Here is a 23,183-nt window from a genome sequence, read left to right on the forward strand (position 1 = left end):
TCTCCACTGCCCTTTTTCTGCATCAAGGGTATTCGCTCGGAGAAGACAAAAAAAGACAAATTGATGACAAATCTGCCCTGGGGTTGTTATTGTTAAACCATATTCTATGATGTAGTGGCGGAGTTCAACCAAGTTAATGATACTGCTGTGTGCGAGCATATATCCAAAAACAGTTCTTTGGCTGCTGCTGGCATTGTTTTGACATCAGGATGGCATCCCGGTTTCTGAAATTGATCTGTCTCTCTCTCTCGGACGGAGAGACGCTAGAGAAATCTGTGTCACTCAACTGACTCTGGGCAATATCCAGCAAAAAATACAAGAAATGTTTTTTAACCAAGGGTGTAATTCAGTCATTAACATTCATGTGAGACTATTTTTTTGTTTAATCACACAATAAAAGAGTCATTATCATGTACAGTTAAGGGAAAAGGCTCCATCTTTCCTTTAGCTGTTTCACTCCTAAAAGACGAGTTAACTGGGCGCTGTGATAAATATTTCATAACATGACTGCAAGATGAAGGCTGAAGGATAGCTTTTAAAACTAGCTCAGAATACCAATGGGATAGTTTAATAATTTTTCCTCAAAAAAATAAGAATTACAATTATGTTTTTTTTTTTCTAACACCATAGATGTTTACTGATGTTTGATGTGAATCTTTTGTTGAGGAGAAAATGCATTTTCCCGCATTTGTCTAATATCTGGACTGCATTTATATTTTCTTATGGTGTGATCAAATTAAAATCAGTGCTTAGGATCACAATTAGTGTGTCCTCTTGGGTACATTCGCTATCTGTTGCTGCTATCATTTTAATATGGATAAAAAACTGTTGTGTAAACCTGGTATCTGATCAGCCCAAATGTATAGCAGTGCATGTTACAAACAAGGTCATTCTTCCTTTGTGCTTCTCATTTGCACTTGGTATTTCATGCGTGTCCCTTATCTGGTTTCGGATTTTAATCCACTCAAAACGTGCAATAGTTCCAAGATGATCTTGATTGTAGAGATAGCTTTGAATCCTTAAGGCTGATGGCTCCATTCCTTGTCTTTCTCAGGGGCATTTGTGCCCATTACCCACTGCGTAGATGACCCTCCCCCGACAGAAGTGTCCTGCGAGGTGGCCTGCCCTGCAGACTGTGTGGTTGGCCCGTGGTCCTCCTGGTCACCCTGCTCCCACAGCTGTGCCACTAAGACCGCAGAAGGCCGACAGAGCCGCACTCGCATTGTGTTGGCGATCCCAGGGAAAGGTAATGCATTCATTGATCCTCTCTGGCTTTTGGCTTGGCTTTTTACTACATGTTAACACATCTTTCGCATTGCTGGGTTTATTGCTTTGGTGCTTCTGTCACACCTGATGTTTCCTTTCACTTACTTTCCTTCTGTGTTGATGAAGCACAGCATTTTGTAGACAGCAGTACACAAAACATGTGTTTATATTTTGTTGCTTTCAGTACTGATACAATAATAGGCACATAAAGCACAAAGGTTTAGATGCGTGGCAGGACACGATGGCAGGAAGACAGAAAGCGTGTGTTAGGTCAGAGTTCACTGATTCTGTGATACCAATTTTGATACTTTTTTAGGTTTAGTATATTTGCAAGGCCGTATTATATTTATATTTTCAATGGGACTCAAAACTAAGAAAGAAATAGATTAACTCAAAGCTGAAAGTCAGCCAAAAGGCTTTATCAGAGTGCTTTTACGGGCACTATGTCTTCACCTTGGCAGTTACTTCTGTACATTTTAGCGGCTTATTTAGACATTTTTCATCTCAAAAACATTTGTGGTTTGAGTTGACCATCCATTATCTAGGGCTCTTTCTCTGGCCAGTATTTTTTTGCGTGCTCTGACTGTTGTGTTTTCAAGACAGCAGAGCCTTGGCAGCCAGTTACTACCCATTAATCCCTGTAACCAACCACATATCTGCAATAACAGCTGATGAAAGAATCTCACTGCTTAAGCCAAGTTCCACACGGTGCTGTTTGTTACTATGTTTGCTGGCTATCTGCTTGCCAGCAGACATGCTGCAAGTGTGTGAAAAGTTGAACGGTGTCATTATGCTCATATGCCTTTTTGTGTGACAGTATAGAAAAGGCTTGTGAATGAATAAGACATTGGAAGGTGCATGGAAGTAGTTTTGGTTCAGTGAGCAACTTCTTGGTGCTCTACTGGGAGTCACAATACACTTTAGGACACATCCTGCTTCAGTAGAACTGTCCCTTGTTTTACCCTTATCCTGACATGACCATTGTCCCTAATCGACCACAACATTAAATGTTTGTGCTAGTGTTTTTAATAGCCACATAAAATCCTTGCAAAAACACGTAGAATACACAAAGACACTGATGTAGGATGACACAGTAAAGAGAACTGCCCAGTGTGTGACCAAATAATGACTAAATATGACAACCAGGGCTGAGGCTCTAGGAATGATGGAGCTCGGTGGCTGTGGGCTGTGTTTGAATTGGCCCATGAATTCTGACCTTACTGTGACTTTTCATTTGTAATTCAAACTTCGACAAGCTGTAACTTGCAAAGTGTCTGCTCAGCTAAAGCGAACAAATATTTTGTCACTGGGCAGCAGTCATTAGCGCTTGACTTCAAGTTAGCAAGTATCACTTGAGTGTTAGGTGAAACTTATTTTAGTTTTAGTGCACATCACATATATGCGGCATAATAATGTTGCTTTGTTGGACTAACACTATTCGGAGCATTTTTCCAGGTCGTGTACTGGTAATGCCTTTGACACCTTTGACACGTTTGCTGTGTGCTGGTGACTAGATGGGAAGGAGTGTCCAGCACCTCCAGCCCTGGAGGAGTGGAGAGTCTGCAATGACCATCCTTGCACAGTGTTCTACTGGGAGGTCTTACCCTGGGGTCCCTGCATTGAGGACACGTCCATGGATCTCAATGGAACCAGCTTCTCGAATGGGACCCCCAACTGCGCTGTGGGTGTCCAGATCCGCAAAGTGAACTGTATCAAGACGAATGCTGGACCTGTTATAAGTAAAAGGTACGTTCTCTGACCAGCAATTTGTGATGTCGTGCTCTGCTTTGTCTTTTAACTCTTGAAACACAAATCTAGTATTCACTGGACATATGGAAAAAATGTACACTACTTGTAGATATCTAGTGTATGCTCTTACTTACTGATGGCCCTGAGGACTTGATGCGCTGTGAAATTATATCCGCTGAGTTTTGTACTTCTTTGAGCTCTTCTTTTGTGCTTTCTGCCTGTGTTTTGGGTTTTTTGAGTAACCCTGAGATTTAGTTTGCTTACGCTCCATCATTATCTACTCCTCTTTCAAGCGATATAGTATCAAATACTGCTAAGGGCTTTTGTGCTGTCACTTTACTGATGTTATAGACCACACCAGGAAGGTTTATAAATTATTCACAAAGTTTGCCCTTTTTTGACTTAATATATTATTGAGAGGACTATAAAGTGTATTATGTACAGGCTTTTTTTTTCCTGTGCCCATCCCGTTTCTCACCACAGAGGCTTTAATGAAAGCTGTCATTTCTGCTCCACCAACAGATCCTGCGTGTACAGTGTGCCGTGAATTCAATCATCTCTTCACTATTCACATGGCTGTAGAGTGTTCATTTAATAGAACAGCACAATACGAAACCTTGCATTTTGCTGTTCATTGATGTGTGCATTGTGTGTGGTATGATAAATACACATATGACACATGTAATGTAGTCAATGTGTCCAAGATGGAAAATGGCCTAAATCTGTCTAAGTAGTTCAGATTTTGCTATATCTACATATTGCTTTCACCTGTATATCTCATATTGAAATGCAGGAATGGGCTTTGTCTTTCCAAATCATTCTGAGGAGTTTAGGTGCCCGTGTTCCTGAATATGGCAGATATGCAGCTTGTGAAAGCTCACTCCAGTCAGCAAATATCTAAGTAGAAAAAGTAAATGCAATATTTAACATCAACAGTTACAGTTAATCTTTACAAAAACTGAGACAAAAACAAGAAATGACATGATGAGTCACATCCTAGCTATCATTATAAAATAGATCTTATTATTACCCTTAAGACTAATGAGAATAAAATAATGAAACAAATCAATGAATAACTCAGTCCACTGGTGAAGGTGAGCTCTGTGCAACCTTAATAAACAGACAATTGCTTTCTGTTGTAATGAACCAAATTCCCGAACAACAATCTAACTCTTTAATACTAATAATTCTACTAATTGTTTGGTCAAACAGCTAGAGTTGTCCACAGCATTTTATGGCTCCTATGCATCTGCCTATTTTTGCAACCATCTCATGTGTTTTGCTGTCAACTGTGACCTCTAATCGCTTTGTTTATGTTATTTGTTCAGTAACTACGTCTCCTATAGCCTAGTCTTTTCCACTTTTTGTAGCTAAAACATTTGAAAACAATCTTTTCTTTTTAAGAGATATTGTGATGTTACCAACCGTGCCACAGTTGACTGTAAGTGTTATTCCCTCAATCTGGGCATACCATTCCCCAAGCTGCTCAGCTGCATAGCCATGCCCTCTGGCAGACACCACTGCATAGAGCAAGAGAGGAGAGGAGGGATAAAGCTGAGGAAGGATGGATTTTATGTATCTTGCCTCCTTATGCTTTGGCATACTTTGATCTTAGTCCTGTGCATGCTGGCTTTCTGCAGTCGGTAGGATGTGGCACCATGCTGGGTCTCTTGTGAGACCTGGATTTGGTTTTCGGAAAAAAGGAAGTCACACTCTCTGAAACAAAATTCTAATGTTTATGTGCATGTGTGTGTGTTTGTGTGGGGGGGTGGGAGGGTTGGCAGAGTGGAGGCTTGGCTGCTGGTTCCTGAAGACATCAAAGCCTATAACTTATTTGATTTTACATAGACGCTTTAATCATACCACTTCAGGCTTGCATGACACACAAAACACAACGCAGCCAAACGGCCCATTACACATATGTAACGTGTTATGCAAGGTATCTATTGTAGCAACCTAAATAAAGAAGAAAAGCATGGTTATTTTCAAACGCAACAAGGAAATTGGTAACATCAGTGAACTGCTTCTTAGAAGCCAGTAACAGTGTCCTTGGCATGCCAGGAATGATTCATTGGTAAACAGTTTGAATATGTTCACTTTTCTCAGGTTTAATTAGCAGCCATGCTGTGGACTTTGATTGATTTTTCTCCCAGAACACTCATCCCCCTTGGTTGCAACAAAAGAGTGCTGTGGCTGCTGCGTGCATGTGCTCTGTATAGGGAGATAAATGAACTCACCTGGCTGTGATCCTAAATTTGTTTCTCTTCTTATAACTTACACAGCACTGGTATCAATTCAGTGGTTGACATTTCCTTTGTTTTTGTCTATCCCACAAACACGTACTATAAGAATTTATATGGAATTACTTTAATAAATATTCTTCACTACCTTGTTCCTGCTGCTGTCTGGTGCTTGTCTGTTAGCCTAAAGTGGGTTTTCAGCATTTTTGCTGAGAACAGGTGATCATTTTTGTGGTTTTGTCACTTTGAAAAACTCCTCACATCAGTCATTTGATTTATTGTCATAATAAAATAGAATATAATAAACATTGATCAGTACAGCTTAGAGACATGGGTTTTAAAATGTAAAAATAAAACGCACACACTTTGAAGAGTTGGATGATTTTCTTTCCTTAGAGCAGTAGCTTTACCCTGGGAGCCCACTGAAAATGTGAGGAAACTGTAAGAGTGTGTGTTTGTCCATCTTTTGTCTCGGTGTGCAGGCAGAGAGACATGTAATCAGTCATGTTTTCTGTGGGGAGATGTGTGATGTCAAGGACAGAACAGTTGTTTTGCTGCATTGTCCTGTTACCAGTGAGACTTGAGACGTTTATCATTCATCGCCTGAGGGATGAGGAAAATTTAAGACCAGTGTTTCTCTGTATGCTTAGGTGTTCCGATTCCTCGCGTCCAGAAAGTGTTCGACCCTGTTTCCTTCCCTGCAAGAAGGACTGCATTGTGACACCCTTCAGTGAATGGACAGCCTGCCCCTCTACCTGTATGCCAGGTAGCTCTTCACATGAATTTCAATGAACACATTTTTATCTATCTAAGGGCTTCATAGCCTCCAGTAACCACTAACCATGGGTGGCAGGAGGACGTTGTAAATGTTTTGTAAAGAACCTAACTATAATGGCACATGTGACATTTTTTGAAAAGAAAATGTTTTGGTCATAAAAATGCATACAACCTTACATTTACAATTTATACTGAACTTATTTCAGGCAATTTTTATTTTAAATGGGGTTTGTCCTTTAACATATCTGTATAGTACACTTCAGGCAATGCAATTTGGGCAAGTCACTATTTTTTTATGTTTCAAAAGTGAAATAATTGAGAAATAATTGAGAAAATAATTATTATAACTATATTACAAAATCTAAAAAAATGTTCACTAGTTACAGTGTAAAATAAATTTAGGCTTAAAGCACTTAATATATGACAATTTATTAATGATTAAGTTTAAGTGTAAATGACAGTGTGTCCATTACATTAAGCTGACACGAGTGTGTAAATCAGCTGGTTCTCAGTCTGTTTACTACAAGTATCTTTAAACTCAGATGTGTGATTGTTTTTTAAAAGAATTGGGGAAGCATCTCGTCTCTGTAAATATGCTGCAGTCCCCTGATGATGATGTAATCACTTGCTTAATTGCACCATTTTCAATGTTTAGTAATTAGTGTTGTGTAATGAGGCTTGGAGCATGAACCAAATGAAGTCATTACAGTGTGGTGTGTCCGAAAACAGACTGCAGCGGTGGAGGACATCACAGCCACAAGGGCACGCTAATCAGGATCAGATCTTTAACCATCTCTTCTAGATATTAGGTTCCATTACAGTGATATCATGTTTATTTGGTGTTCCATAAATAATACAGACTTTTCTGTGTGTATCATTTTACTTTCTCCCCCTTCTGGAAAACGTTCACTTAAATGTTCAGTTTGGTGAAGGTTGTGTTTCATTTTCAACAGAAAATGCTACTGCCGCCACACAGTCTCGGTACAGGACCATCATTCAGAGGTCTGCTAATGGAGGTCAAGAGTGTCCTGACACACTGTTTGAGGAGAGAGAGTGCGAATCACTTCCAGTTTGTCCAGTCTATAGGTAAAAACACCATTTACAACCAATTCCCTTTTTATTTAAAGACAAGTTCTCTTCTTTTATCTGATTATCTTGGTGAGGACACATGGAATGATCCTATATTATGTTGAGATATACAGCATGACTGCTGTGAAAGTATGGCTTTCTTGCATACCCCACCTGTCATACGTAGAACATGTAGTGCTGGGGGCTTCAAGTCTGGTGGGGCCTCTTGTGTATTTGCTTTGTCCTTTATTGATTGTTGACATTGATCATTAAATGGTTATACAATTAAAAAGAGTTTCCTGTGGTAGCATGTACTGTGGGTTTGGTGTTAAATGCTTATAATCTAAAACGCCTTAAGAAATTATGTTAAAATGAGATTATGCAAATACGCAAACACAATGTTGTGTTGGTACAGTGAGCGAATCAAATGATTATGTAAATGTTGCATAAATCAAATAGCGGGGTAGGAGTTACACTGGTTTAAAGCTTTAGACATAATGCAGTTATATGGTTCCTAATTTGTAATGTTCCTAATTTGCTACTTGTTTTGATGAGACTAACAACCTTGAAAATAAACAGAAAACAGTAGTGCCTCCCTCTCTGGCTACTTTTCAAAGACAGGACAACCACTTGGCACCAGTCCACAATTAAAACTGTATATAACAAGGATTCTTATTAATGTAAATGTTCAACAGGCACTTGTTTAAGAGAGCACTAAGATGGGCTTTTTTGGCAGTTTGTGCCAGTGCTTCAACTCACTTGTGACACTTAAAAGAAATTCAGGCTAATTAACAGATCTCTTTGTGTTTCCAGCAGTGTTCTCAGCAAATATCAACTTAGCTGGCTAAGGGACATACATGTAAACAATGTGGGGAGACTTTTCCCGCAACATAGATGAAACTGTAATGAAATGCTGGAATCCTAAGTTCTTTCTGTCTTTGTGCTTCCATTAAGGTGGAGAACACACAAGTGGCACGCGTGTACTGTGGTTCCTGATTCTGTTCGACGTGGATTAAGTGGACCTGGGGAAGCCTGTGGAAATGGTCTAGAAACAAGAGGTAAGTGTTATCCCCCGATCCGTTCCATTCTCTACACACGTCAGCTCACAGTGTTTAGAATTTGCTTTTCCATCTGTCTGCTCTGTTCATTTAACAATCCAAACAGTCTTTCCCGAGTTGCTCCTTTAACAAGCACGTGACAGAAACATAAGAGAAGGAGGTGATGGGCTTTCTTATGTCATAAAGTCTGCCATAGAGGGACTGCTGCAACTTGTAGCCCACGAATTGAGAATGGAAACAAGCAGAAAAACAGAACATCCATTAATAATGTAAAAATAATAAGAGCAAAGCAGGAAGCAGGAATAAACAGAAACAAACTGCTTTTTCATGATTGGTAAACAGGGTTTTAGAGGATGCTACAGGAACCTGGTGCTGTGTAATTTTGTATTCCGATCACATTTTCTTATTTCTTTTTTTAACTTTGTGTAGGTTTGCCTCTTGTTTCTAAACAAATGCTTCCATGTATACAAATGAATCCACACACTGTTAAGTCTTTTGGCTCCATGTGTTTCGCTAGTAGAAAAGGTGGTGCGTGAGGTGCATTACATTATTGTTCCTCGTTTATTTATTTATTTATCTTTTTTTTCTTTTTTTTCTTTTTTGCAATCACTTGGGCAGCATTTTATGTGGATTGTATGGTTATTTGGATTGGGCACATACAGTGGCACTACTGCTCATACTGTATATCAGCACCTTTAAATGTAATGATGATATACTAGTTGGTATTGCTGTGTAATACGCTGTTGTTGAGGTGATCTGCTATTTTAAGTTTAAGGGGTTATTTTTCCTTTACTGCTGATATTGTATCTGCGGAGCTACACCACTTTCTCGCAGTCCCTTGCCAAGTTTCTATATGTTTTATCTCAGGTGTCTGTAACAAAGTATGCGAATCTTGTGCCACTGCACTCTGCTGCAAAGTATACTGTATCTCCTATTGCAGAGTCATGATACCATCATTACTGTTGGCAGCATAAAAGTATTTCATGGTGCTTATCAACCCTAAATGATTGTGGTTAGCAGAAGTTCACTACTCAAGCACTCAAGTCAAAGTGCACATACTCACCTAAAAACTACTACATTACGAGTAGAAGTACCACATGAAATACATGCTCCAAACATCACTTATCGAAGTCTTGTTACTCCACTAATATGTGATGATATTGAAAACATTAATGTATTACGTTTAGTAAGAATTTTGGTGTAATGACCTTTGCTACTATAGAGCATGACAGCATGACTGGAAAAGATTTAGCTGATTTCCTGCTTTACTGACAGTTATCTAATACATAATAACTATTAATCATAATTTATTAGTTAATTTTATTTTGTATTAAGATCCTAAGAAAGTACTAGTTTCTTTTCTGATTGGAGATGTGAAAGTAACTGCTACTAATTGAATAATTTCAGACTTGTTTAGACGAGACGAAACTGGCTGTACCTTATTAGCTTTTTTGAATTCAAGTGACGTTTCCGTGGCTTTCTGCGCCGCCTTGAGAACTTTCTAGCATTTCTGTGCTCACTGTTGCTCACTTCTACTTTGCAGTGTAATTATGACTGACATTTCTCAAGTGAGTTTCTATGACTTTTGGGTGAGGATAGGAAAAGTGTCTGTAGTGTTCCCAGGTTAAGAGCAAGCCTCATTGACCTTTAGAGCTTCCAATTTGAATATGATTAGAAAATGGCTAAGTTAAATACCTGTGACATTTCAAAACCTGAAGTATGAGCTCGGAATTTGCAATTGGTAGAAAACATAGAATTTAAATATAGTTTTTAAACAACAAAGGATTTATCGAAAGTTTACTTTCTCTCCATGGGTGGTTAAACCAGCCCAATGAAAAGGACACAAAAATGTCAAACTGGGGCGCAATTAGGACTGAATAATTGGGAATAGGGCCGTATTAGTGGCTTAGAATCTTTGAATAAGGTCACATCAAGGATTTAATGGCAGCTAGTTATAGCATTGTTCTTCAGTCATTGTATTTAAAGACCTTTTAACATGCCGCGCTGCCCTCCCAAACTCCACCATATGCTATCATCCAGCCAGCAATGACTATACTATGATCTGATTTACATAATATTGCTGCTGCTGATAGTTTATATGATGTGGTGTAACTTTACTTAAAAACAATACCACATTCTTAGTTTTCTGTTCAAACTTTTCACTTAGTTCATCTTAGTTATGCTTGCAATATTCAACAGTGTGATATTTTTCCATCTATCAGTATTCACTGTAGTGACTGTATTCACATCCTGAGGGGAAGGTGTCTACACACAGTGTCTACTTCAGATATTGTTATTCACTGAGAAACTGAATATAACCAAGCAAGTTGAGCAGCATTATCATGTCAGACATTCAACCAGGCTGTTGCCTGCTTCTCTGCATTTCTCCTCAGTAGTAGTATGACATGTTAAAAGTTTCTGAACTTAAACCTGTTATCCTTAATAGTTTTTAACGGCTCGTATGACTGAATAGAATTAATTGTACTTCTTTCCATTCTTCTAAATACTTTCAGGAGTCAGCGAGAGTGTGTGAGTCGGCGAGTATGTCATTAAAGGCGTTGACAATTGAAATGTCCATTTAGGCACGTTTTACTCTTAAAAAGCTAAATTGTTATTTTAAGCTGTGCTGTGCAGTTCCCTTCAGGTCACAATCAAATCATCTTGCAAACTTTGTTTAGCAAGATGATGTCCCACAGAAGCATTTAATGCAACTACAGCTCTAATATGACCCTATTTGCAGCAGTACACGCTCTACAGTTAAGACTAGTGTGAAACAAACCATTTAACTAATAGATGTAATCACTTAGTAAGCCCCCAGAGTCTTGCTGTGTAACACTTGCATCACCAACGTATATGTTTGCTGAATAATTCATGTATAAATAAATATTAAAGAACATAATGTGTTATTTACAAGTTGTAATTTGCATATTTCTTACATATAATGAGAAACATATTCAATGTATATTATTTACAAATAATACAAATTGAACTAATTGCATTACATTAACATTTAATCAATTGACAATATAGTCATTTTTAAAAAAAGCTGCATATTAAATTTTATGCTTCGTTGGAAGACTTTCTTTTCTCTCAGGTCTGACATTTTCTGTGGGGATGAGTTTGGGTAAACCTGCTCAGGCAGGCTGGTTTCAGAAGTTACCAGAATCTTTCTTCTATTTGTGTGCATCGTTTAGTGTGCTTCTGCATCTGTTCAGCATTTGACTGTTTTCACTGACTTTGTTTATATTCATGCTGGGTTTAGATGTTTCTGAATGACACCATGTACCACATTTGCTTTGGTAATGGAAATCGCAGTGTGCATCTACATGAGGTGTTGGATGTTAATGCATCAAACCAGAAACTTTGTTTCATGTGAATTTAACTGAACTTGTTGCTGACTGCATTGTTTAACCCATAATTCCTTTTTTTGGTGCAACTTTAGTTTCATCACTGACATTTTGGCTGAGCAAACACTATCTGAGAGGCAAAATAGGTTGCCAGGTTGCCTCTCTTGGGAAAAATGCAGTAGTTTTGGTGGAAATGCTGTTTTAGTAGAACCACCATGTCGCCCCGGGAAACAGGCGGATGGCTATTGATGACGAAACATTCAAATAGCAGTTACAGAATAGTTCAGCCCAGTTAAAACAGTCAGATTGTTGGATTCATTGAAACCCTTGGACTTGAGCCTGTACTGTATTAGATTCATGGCCAAGGTTTAGAAACCAGCATGTGACTGGGTTTTGTGGTTTGCAAAGCCAAAATGCTCTTGGCTTGAATAAACATTTCTTCCTCAATTTCAGTGTGTCTGGCCCCATGTTGCATGTAAGGCCACACGCTGAATGAATGATGTTGTCTGACCAAGTGTAAAATGGAGTGAGGATTGTGGTTCATACACTGACCTGATACTATATGCTGATGTCACAGTTAAGCAGCATTAAATGAGAGAAGATTTGAGAGAGAAGATGAAATCTAACCTTCCCAAAAAGGAAATCTTTCATTAAATTGTGTGTGCAAGTCTGGAAAACATGTGTGAAGTTGTTGATAGCTTGGTGCAAGCAATGAGCTAATGGATTTCACACTAACTACAATACACTGTGTCTAAAGTCTGCCAACTTGTGGCTTGTACCCAGCTGAAAGTGTCACATCCCCGCCTAAGCAGAACCGGGGCTGTTTTGAGAAATTATAATAATCAGCAAAGTCATGCTGGTTATCTATTGCTGCGGGAAAAATGTGATTTAATGGCCATGATGAATCCAATTCACATTAGTCTTAAAGAGGCATCACACAGAACAACATCATACAAGCAGTATAATGGAATTAACATAAGAGGAAGGTTTGCGTGGAGAGAAAAGTATTAAAAGTAATGACAAAAAAAGATGAATGTGTTCTGGCCTGGACTGATTAAAGCTACCGTGTCAATAGAAATGAAATGTGGCTGTGATTTTATTAAAGAATGTCCTTATATCTCAAAGTCTACAACATTACCTCAGAGAAGACTTTAAAAACCTGCAGCGTGACAAACCTTTTCAAAGCTTGTCCTTTCAACCGGCCCTCAAAGATGTTCACCTTTCTGACTAACTGTATAATTAAAGATGATCCCTGTCATGGGCAGAGATACTCTGACAAAAATTGTTACGATTTGTGAGAAGTCATGATGTGAAAGTCCACACAAATGGGTAGAGGCAACCAGAGGCTGGAATAATTATGTTAAAAATGGATGGCTTCCAGTTCAAAATCAGGATGTCAGTGCTTGCTGTGCTGGGTTCAGTTAATAAAAGACACTGGCTATGACAGAATGGGGTTGTCACTGGTGGAGTATGTTGGTAAGAGAAAAGGCCATTCAAGGTAAATGGACAGAAATAAATGCCAATGGGGACATATAATTATTCCCACAGTGGCAATAATCACTGTAGCAGCTGTTGGTAATTGGTTGTTGTTAAAAACGGTTTGTTAACAGGAAAATAAGATTCACATTTAAATGTTCCTCGTAATATCATCACAGTTTAACTTAAACGTACATTGCAAAACAAAAAAAAAATGTTTTAACCTCTAGTTGCGAATGTTACATAAAGGCGCATCAATAATAGCGATCCCCTCCCTTGCAATGCCTTTGTAGAAGCCGCGTATGTAAATGACCATCCCACACATTCTCAGCAGACATGTACAAACCCAGCAGTTTCTGTCAGAGGGCAAAATTTAAAAGTCAAACAGAAATCAATAAAATGGATTAAAGCCATGTTTGTAGATCAGTGAATCCTCAAAGACGTCGAGGCTTTAGGGGGAGAAGTTTCCCTCACTTTACTTAAATCCCACAGTGTGTATGCATGAGAGAACAGTGTGTTTTAACATTGTCATGCCCTTTGTAGTGTATGTGTGTCAGTCTGTTCTGTCTGTCACTTGTTTGAGGAGGCTACAGTCTATTGAACTGATCATGTCTAATCATCAGTACCTGACAAAGCTACCAAAGTCCCTTCCTCCGCCTCCTCCTGTGTGCTCAGCGAGCAGACTCTGCGGGGACGCTGTCCTCACACCTAATTGTCTTAGTTTTTTCTTTCTTCATTAATTTCTTTCCTTCACATGGCAGATTTCTAACTCTTTCTGCTCCTTGATGTTACCTCCCTGCCCCCAATTACCAGTGTTCAGCAGAAATGATCCATCCCTTTGTATTCATGTGGGTTTGCCAAACGTTAATTTCAATTCACTTCATTTGTCTTCATAAAGGAACTGCTGATTTTTTAGTTTAATGTATGAAATGTGAAAAATTAAGTTGTGTGTTCTTCTGCACATGCTGTCTCAAGTGCGCTAACAATGGAAATTTTCCTTCTTCCACCACAAGGGAATAATTAGATTTTGGTGTACTTTGCTGCATATATTAGCATACTAATGAGTTTTCCTGTGGCGAAACGTGCAGTAACATATAAAGTAACATTGGTAAGACATTTTATGTAGACATGTAAATATTAGCTTATTCTATTTAGATTTTCTCGCCTGCATAGCTGGTTGTCTGCCAGCATATGGAAGTATACATACATTTTCTGTTTTGTAAAAGTCAATTCAGCTGTCTATAACTATATATATATATATATATATATATATATATATATATATATATATATATATATATATATATATAAACACACATATACACACACACAAGAACAACTTGTATTAGTATGTATGTAAGCATATTGTAGCTAGAGTACTGAGTTATGATGTCTCTATTCATCTTTAATCAGATACCCATTCTTGCATTAGATACTGTATACATAATTCTGTCAAAGGTATTTAGCTTTATGTTTATCTGCCACTTTGAATGTTTTGTTTTATTCATAGTTAGTAGTTATCAAAGTACTTTTTTAATTAGCATTTCAACAAATCATGAAAGCTGCACAGGGATGTTTTTCATGGCTTGTTCTATTACTGAGGTCTTCTATTCTTGACTTTCAGAGTTTATTCATTATTATAACATAATGATTTAAAATTTATCTAAAAGGAGTTTCAAAAGAATAACAATGTCAACGTCCTTAGGAGAGTATATGTATTGGGTGGATTAATGGAATCACATCCTTGCCTCTCATGTTTACAGGTGTCAGTTGTGTTGGAGAGAGCAGTGAGTCGGCCAATATGACAGCGTGCCTGCGGTGGGCTGGCTCCTTGCCTTCTCAGATCAGAGAATGCCGGCTGCCTTGCAAGGATGACTGCACTCTAACTGCCTGGTCCAAGTTTTCTGAATGCACTGGATGTGGCAGCTCCCGAAGTCGCAAACGCTCACTCACAGGTAAAGATGCTATTTTCACTCACAGATAGTGAAACACAGCCATAGCTAAAGGCAGCGGTTTCATCTTTCTTAAAACCATGTTATGGGACAAATCAACCATTGTAGGTAAAAATGTACCGCTTACTCCCTGTCTGTTCTTACATCTCCAAAGCGGACAAGGAAAAAATCCATTAAAAAAAAAAAAAAAAAAAGGTGAAGCATCTTTCCTCCAGGACTGATATCCGAAAAAGATGTTGTGTACACAGAGCAGAACACTTGAAGATTTAAATTACGGGCAATTGGGATGACAAATTTGGAGATTGTAAGCACATATGAAGAAGGACAACGTCAAGCAACTTCCAGGTGTTGCCAGCATACCTGAGTCACATGTCATCATGCCAAACTTGTAGGGAAATGCAGTGATCTCTGGTGTTAAAAGGCTCACTGGCATCAAGTAAGAGCACAAATGGAATCTGAGTCTGTGTTAAGCAGATCATTTACCTCGATGTATATTCAGCATTGCAGGTCCCAAGACTGGCCAGAGATATTTGCTGGTACTTCAGAGGGTCAAGGAGGCACCAACTAGGTTTATTATTTTCATTCACCCACTTGCCTTGTTGGCATACACTGATAGAAAGCTGATAGATACATTTGACCTTCCTCTCCACCCTGTGCAATATAGGCAGTTTAGAGAATGGATTGGTATTAGCCCTGTAATAGAGTGGTCAGAGGTGCATGCTGGGATGGAATAAGTGAAGTGCTTGCTCACTGCTTTTATAAGCTAATATGATCGTTGGCAGATGATTTGCATTTTTCAAGGTGCTTAAACTGATTCATCTGTTGATATATTTATGATAAATAAATAGTATGGTGTAGACCTGATTAAACACTAATTAGGATTTCATTTATAGTAAACACTGTCACCCTGCGTTAAGAAGTATTCGCTCAAAAACAGCATAGATGATGCCAGTTTGTTAATTAAATGTAAGTCATAACTTTAATAAGGTAACGCTTTATTGATGTTTATATGATACAGAATAATGCAGAGGCAGCTGTAGCCTGAATCTGTTTCCTGTCAGAAAGATGGAAACAATCTTCAGAAAATTATAGGATAATGGTGCTCCTATTGTTTTCTTGCAAAGTAGCATGAGTTGAAGCTAATTTCTTTCCTAAACATTAAGTTCTGTACATAATTTCTATCACAGATCCAAGAACAGTGTGTGTGTGTGTGTGTATGTGTGTGTGTCTATCTGTAAAAGCATAACTGCACATAAATGGTTTACTGTAGCTACACTATGCTGCTTGTCCTGAGTCATTCAAAATGTCTCTATCTTGACAGTAAGCTCTTAAGTAATTCTTGTGTCATTTTTAGACTGGCCTATCGTAAGGAATTCAGTAGTTCTAATGGTTCATCTATTTATCCTGAGTTTTTTTAGATGTTTAACTTATGTTACTCTGATGTTTTCACAGATATCTCTTTAAATATCACTCACGGAAACCTTTTCATCTGTCTTTAGTTGCTCCATCATCCACCGTAAAAGCAATACTAGGATTGTTTACTACAAACCACAATTGAAAATGCTGGACATCTTTCAGCAATATTATCATAATTACTTTTCTTACATTTTTTCTTTAGAAAAGTCTTAAAAAACATCTATGTTTGATTCATGACTTCATGAATATAGACTTGCCAGTGTTGGAGGAGAATGCACATCCTCTCATGGTGGTGGTGTCTGGTGTGGAGGTAGTACATCAGGGTTTGTGGTGATGTGAACTAAAGTGAACGTAGTGTAGTATTTTTTAATTAAGATAATAATCTTTCTTTCGGCTTATCCCGTGTTTGGGGTTACCAGAGAGAAGCATGGTCTGCACATAGTTTTGGCACAGGGTACTCTGGATGATACCAATTTTTAAAGAACAAAAATATTGGGACAGGTGGCAAGTGTGTTAAAAAAGGATAAATCAACAAAAGCTAGAGAGCTTTCTATGGGAGAAAAGCAAGACATTTTGAATTTAAGAAAAGAGGAAAAAATATTTGAAGGCATAGGATAAACATTGGGCATAGCCAATACAATTTGAAAAATCCTAAAAAAGAAACCACTGGTCTAGTGAGCAGAACAGGTAAGCCAGGGAAAACAACAACAGCTGATAACACGTTGGAAGGGCTGCAAAGAAAAATCCCCAACAACCCTCCTTCATCAGCACAAAGAATCAGAAACCCAGGCTGGAATTTGCAAAAAAAAAAAAAAAAAAAAATACAGAGATGAGCCACAAAAGTTCTGGAACAAAGTTTTATGGGCTGATGAGACCAAGTGTGTGGGAGAAGAAAGCATCTGCTCATGATCCAAACCACACAATCTCATTTGTGAGACACGAACGATTGAAGCACCACCAATTCAACAAAGGACTTCATCAGATGGAAAATGTGGAACGTCAGTCACCAGACCTCAACCCAACTAAAAAGGAGCTTCACCTGCTTCAGAGGAGTTGAAAAAGAAAAACTCCCAAACAAGGCTGCAGTAAAAGCCTGGAAAGACTGGATGTTGCTGGTCATTGGTTGTTGGTTGGTTTAACGAATCTAGGTGTAAATCATGTAAATAATGTAAATCATCATGTAAAGCTGGAATTCCTAACATTTATTGTTCTTCATCATCTGATGTTATACTCAAATATCTTCAGTGTACAGCAAATATATATTAATGGGCCTAGCTATTTCAATTCTTTTGGAGGTACTTACTGTATAGCACACTCTAACCTAAACGATTTCCTTTCTCCTACTGTAACTTTCTACTGTCTCTGTAGCCTAATGTCAGGTCTAAATTACATCTCTCACTCCTTGTAATCCCTTATTTCAGTGCAGATGGCAAAATCTGAATTACATGCTGTGGTTGCACACCAGGCTGGATACTATTTGTCTTCATGAATATTTGATCCAATGCCAGAGGGGTTGTAGTAAACATACCCTGTCTCCCTCTATAATGTTCTTAGAACTCAACACGTGAAAATACCGTAGGCCTTAGCTTCGTGCAGCTTTTTTGGGAAGAGTGTGCGCTCAAGCTTATTGGGCAGTACTGCTGATAATAGGTCGGTATCTCAACCCTTTTATTCCAACTTTTAAAAGTTTCTTAAATTTCTCTGTCAGGTCAAATTTAGGGAGCTAAACCACTGTGGATTTTCCATGTGGAAGAGATGATAGACAGATAATAAAGCTTAAAACCCTCCTTGTGCCTTATTGCATTATTATTGTATCATATAATTATATAATATATAAGGTGTTTAAACACAGTCATTTTGAAGGTCCAAAGGCTGTTTAACAAAATGCTGTTCAGTTGAAGCATGTCTCTGGAATTTTGAAGAAGCAGAGGGAAGATAAATCAATCGATGTCAGTGGATTGGCAGAAGTAAAAGCTGCTACAGTTACATTCATACAGAGAACACTGGCCAGCATTGTGAATGCTATGAACACAGCAGTCGAGTTACTAATAGATGGAAATGAAGTTGAAATTTGGCAGATGTTGTAGTACACAACACAAGGAAATGTAATTGTATGCTGCATACAGTTTCGTTTGCACAGTTGTTCTGCAGCATTTTTGACTATTTAGGGTGAAGAGAAGCGTTCCACCAGCTGCAGTTTTGGCGCCACTGTATGAGACAGCAACAGCTATTTTGGCGAATTAAGGCTGTTTAGATAGACACCAACCAATGAGGAAACAATGAGCTTTACTTCTTCAGTACAAACCTAATTATCAACAATCAAAGCTAAGCATTACTCGAGGAAAGAAAATTACTGTGGCATCAACAGTGTTTCCAAAACAGTCATCTTGCGTTATCAGTTGGAAAATTAAAGTCAAACTAGTGACAGTTCGAGGTGAGGTGCACTCATCAAGTGGAGGAAAGATTCATATTTTATGTAAGTGGAGATCGTGTCCACTACACAAAGTTTGTTCGCTCTCGTTTGCACATTTGCTTTTCAGCCTTTTTGGTAGCTGCACTGTGTTAGGGCTCCTGGTGCAGCGTCAAATTCAGAAAACATTAGATAGAGGTCATTTTCATAATTGTTTTGTTTGAATGCACAAAGTTCAAACAAGTTGGATAGTGGAGAGTTAAATGCAGACTGTGCATAGGCATGGGCCTACGTGTATTCTAGTTGTCAAAGTGAAGTAATGCCGCAGCGGCGCTTTTCAATCAACCACCAGCGGTGCCGTAGATTGAGCAGATTGTTGGTGAATTGTAGTGCGGCACCAGTGAGTCCACACTCTGTGAGGAATGTTTGCAATCAGATCCACTTTAGAAACAGATGGCCCGTTCACTGGACACACACGATGCTGAGGACACTCAGGATCCATGAAACAAATTGGGGTGCATAGTTTAGCAGGGTTATCAAAACTGCCATGCAGCTGTATCACCTGGCTGTGACTGTGCGTTTATATATCAGTTTGAGTAGCTCACTTTATCATGGTTTGTTTCTTTATTTAAGCACCTTCTAAAGTAATGGCACTGAAAAGTCTGATATTTTATGTCTTTACTGAAAACAACAAATAAAATATATATTTTTTGTGTTATTACTTTAGGCACATTATATTTGTTGGTACTCTTAGATGAAGATCAGATAACATTTTATGACAAATTAATGCAGAAAACCATGAAATTATAACACATACTATGTTCACATACTTATCTTGCAATTGTATCTTAAATGTAAAAGAGTTGCAGCCAATGGAGAGTGCTTTGTAACAATGTACTGCAACAACTGAGAGTATTTATAGCATAGAAGAATAGACAGCATAACTCGTATAATTCTACTCAGTGATGCAAAGACAATCAATCATGAGGAAGACTGTTGAGAAGTCAGACAGCTTGACAGTCTGTATCTGCTACTTGTCCAGATATTGAAGATGACAGTGTCTGAGAGCAGCATGCGCACATTACAGCTGCTGTTTTACTTCTCTGCCCATGCTCATCTGTTAACGCACATCAAATATAATGAAAAGGAGGAATTCAAAAATCACTGCTGATCATATGTATATTCTCTGTATCTAGTTTCCGCTGTTCTTTGACATTGTCAAAGTCTCTAATGTCTCATTGTGTATTTAGAGCATAAATTTATTACTTAATTACAAAAGAACGCCTAAGCTAAACATCATTACTTTATGAAATACTTTAACAGTAAGTGTCTGTGCACCTTAGTATTGTCTGGCCATTTCGCAGCTGTTTTAAACCTCTTGAGTCAAAGGTTATCTGCACTATGTTTATCATTAAGAATGAACATTAACCACTGTGTATAGGTAAAAAATGAAGCATGGAAGAGTGGGAATGTGCATCAGCACAATTTTTTAGGGGAAAAAAAAAAGTGTCTTTCTGTGATTCCTCCACAGTGAGACATCACTCTGCTGCAGCTATTTCACTATTATAATTGCTTTTCTTAATATAGACAAAGCACTCACACAGAATGAATTGTTTCTATCTTATGTAGAAAAAAAATGACATGGGTCGAACCTTCCTGAGCTTAGTTGTAGTGATAAACCAGACATTAATTGTGCACCACCCCCTAAAGGGGAGTCCAAAATAAATAGAAAAATTAAAGTTTAATATGCTTTCAAATAGCACTAATCATTGCCTGAGGTTATTTTGTGTGTTTTCTGAAAATGCATCACACAAGGAAAAGTGCTTCCTTGCCACTGGTCATGGAGCAGTTTTGAGTGACTTTTAATGTGTTACATTTATTTCATTTATAAAAGAAAAATACTTAAAATAATCACAAATTAGTATAATTTAGTCAAAAAAACATAGCGCTTTTTTGTGTACTTTCTGTATACTGTGTGGGATTTATTTGTTTAAATGACATGCCAACTCATGATGTTCAAATCAAACAATAAATCTATTTGAACTGTACATCTGGCAGCACAGGCTCTATCCCAATGGGATAATGTTTGCTTCAAGCCCATATCTAGTCAGTTACTGTATAAATAACTGTACTCATGTCTGTGTTATGCTCAGGTCGCAGCAAAAAGAAGGAGCATTGCCTAAATGTGGAGTTGTACCCACTGGAGGAGACAGAAGCATGTCCCTGTGATGAGTTCTTGTCCCAACCATACGGGAACTGGTCAGCTTGCATCCTCCCCGATCGTTCTGTCCCAGGGTCGATGCAGGGTTGGACGAGCCACCGAGAGGTTAAGGAGTGTGGCCAAGGTCTGCGATACAGAGCTGTGGCCTGCGTTAATCGGCAGGCGCGTCTGGTCGACTCTATGCTCTGTACAGAGTCAGGTAAGACAGAAATAGAGCATAACTGATTTTTTAGCCAGCATACAATACTAAGCATATAATATACAGCCAGTATAGCCGGCATATAACAGTTTCACTGAATTTGATTTGAATTTTGAATTTAACTTCACTTCAGTCATTGAGCCTGACACTGTGTTCATCTTAGTCAATTTCTTGTTGTATAAGCTATGTTGACTTAATGCACACTTGTCTATTTTTCATAGATGTAGGTGTTGAACTACAAGGAAAGTTGATATGATTGCAGATATGATTTTTCAGTATTTATTGTGAGACACTTTCTTACTTGGGACCAATTATGCTGCTAAGTGGGGTAAAATGAATGAAGCATTTGCAATCCTCCCCACTTTTTGTAAAATCAGATATAAAATTAAAAAATTATCATTCCAAGACTATATATAGTAGGTGGTGAAATGTTCTTTATATATCATTGTCACATTTATCCACACATGTGATGTAACTGTGAAAGAAAGGCATGTGAATAATTATTCACAGAAACAACAACAACAACACAAGTAGAAAACAAAAAGTGTTATATAGTGTGAACCCCCCTGAGCAGTTTTACTTTTCCATGTTGGCACAGTGTAGAAATGAGAAACTCATTAGGCACATAATTAGTCCATGGTGTCACGGTGAGCAAGTCCAAGGTCTGGCAGAGGGCAGGCCAGTGGCATGGTTGTCTGACATTATTAATGTGATCCTCACTGTAGCCACTGACCGAGTCTAAATCAGGCGCCCCCCCACATTTGTCTGCCAATGTTCAATTTCAGGATACATGGTGGAGATCTGCCACATCCCTTGCCCCCTAGACTGTAAGCTCAGTGAATGGTCAGCATGGTCAGCCTGCAGTGCATCCTGTGGCAGTGGGTTGAAGATAAGATCCAAGTGGCTCAGGGAGAAAGCTTTCAATGGGGGACGCCCATGCCCTAAGCTGGATTTGAAGAACCAGGTAAGGTTTGCACCATGTATTTTATACAAGTATACACAACATTCTGAGCTGTGCAAAAGGGAAACTAATTGAAGAAGGTAGATGTTATTGTGAATGCACACTGATGCTATCAGTCTGTGGAAATTAACTCATTTTGAACACTTACTCATCTATTGTTGGTGCACATTAGAATAATGCATTTCATTTTCATATCGAAACAGAGTCAAAACAAGCAAACAGGGTTAACCTCATCATCCATCTACATTATTCTCAAGACACTTCTTCCCTAGAATAGTTGTTTCCAAGGACACATAGAATGTAGATGAGGGCAACCTGTCGAGTGCAATCAATTGAGCCCACCACTGTACATAATAGGTAAATGTAGAAAAAATAGTTTTCACCCTGACACAGTGTTCATTAACTGGAAACATTAGTATGGTGCATGCAGTAGTTTGCATCTTAATTTTTTCCACATCTCCACTATGCCTTTGAAATATGGTTTCCTCTTGTCTTGATTGTGTTGCAACCCAGTGCTGTCACATAAATGCAAAGTGCAGTTGATGTATTCTGCTCACATTTCAATGACAGGGTTTATTACCCATCCACCAGTGGGACTCGGTGACCTGTACCTATTCTTGTGTCTTCAGTTGGACCAAATCATTTGCCTTGCAAGACATGCCCTTTCCTTGATATAAAAACAGGGAGTTGTAAAGTAACAAAGAGAAGGGTGGAGAGGGAGAAGAGGGCATATGGGAGATGTTGATAATCCATAGTCAGGCTTTTTTCATAGCTGTGAATATTTTGTGACTGCATATTTCTCATGGGGTCATGGTTTAAAGAGGGGAAGTGTTTTATGAATGCTGCCTGTACGCTTGAATGGACTTTAAAGGACACTTTAGTTTTTGGAGGTCAGTATGGAGATGGGGTTGGCTGTGTGAAAAATATGATAGTGTGCTCTAGTGGAGATTTGTGTACAGATGGTTAAGTGCCCACTAATAAGGTCTATATGGCCCCTGTTGTAATGCCCTGTAATAACCCTCGCCACTGAAATTGGTGCTTGC

The 23,183-nt window shown here is 38.5% G+C and overlaps 1 protein-coding gene across 1 annotated transcript in view; it reads left to right on the plus strand.

Annotated features, from left to right (window-relative positions):
- The window catches only part of thsd7ba (thrombospondin, type I, domain containing 7Ba), a 110,437-nt gene that overhangs the window by 55,840 nt on the left and 31,414 nt on the right, over positions 1-23,183 (plus strand). The window contains exons 8-15 of the mRNA XM_026375818.1: positions 1,055-1,246; positions 2,781-3,012; positions 5,906-6,021; positions 6,986-7,118; positions 8,055-8,158; positions 14,745-14,936; positions 20,913-21,179; positions 21,965-22,143. Of these exons, the coding sequence (XP_026231603.1) occupies positions 1,055-1,246; positions 2,781-3,012; positions 5,906-6,021; positions 6,986-7,118; positions 8,055-8,158; positions 14,745-14,936; positions 20,913-21,179; positions 21,965-22,143 (1,415 nt within the window). The remainder of the gene's footprint in view (positions 1-1,054; positions 1,247-2,780; positions 3,013-5,905; positions 6,022-6,985; positions 7,119-8,054; positions 8,159-14,744; positions 14,937-20,912; positions 21,180-21,964; positions 22,144-23,183) is intronic.

Source organism: Anabas testudineus, chromosome 21, assembly GCF_900324465.2.
Source record: "Anabas testudineus chromosome 21, fAnaTes1.2, whole genome shotgun sequence".
Lineage (NCBI taxonomy): Eukaryota > Metazoa > Chordata > Actinopteri > Anabantiformes > Anabantidae > Anabas > Anabas testudineus.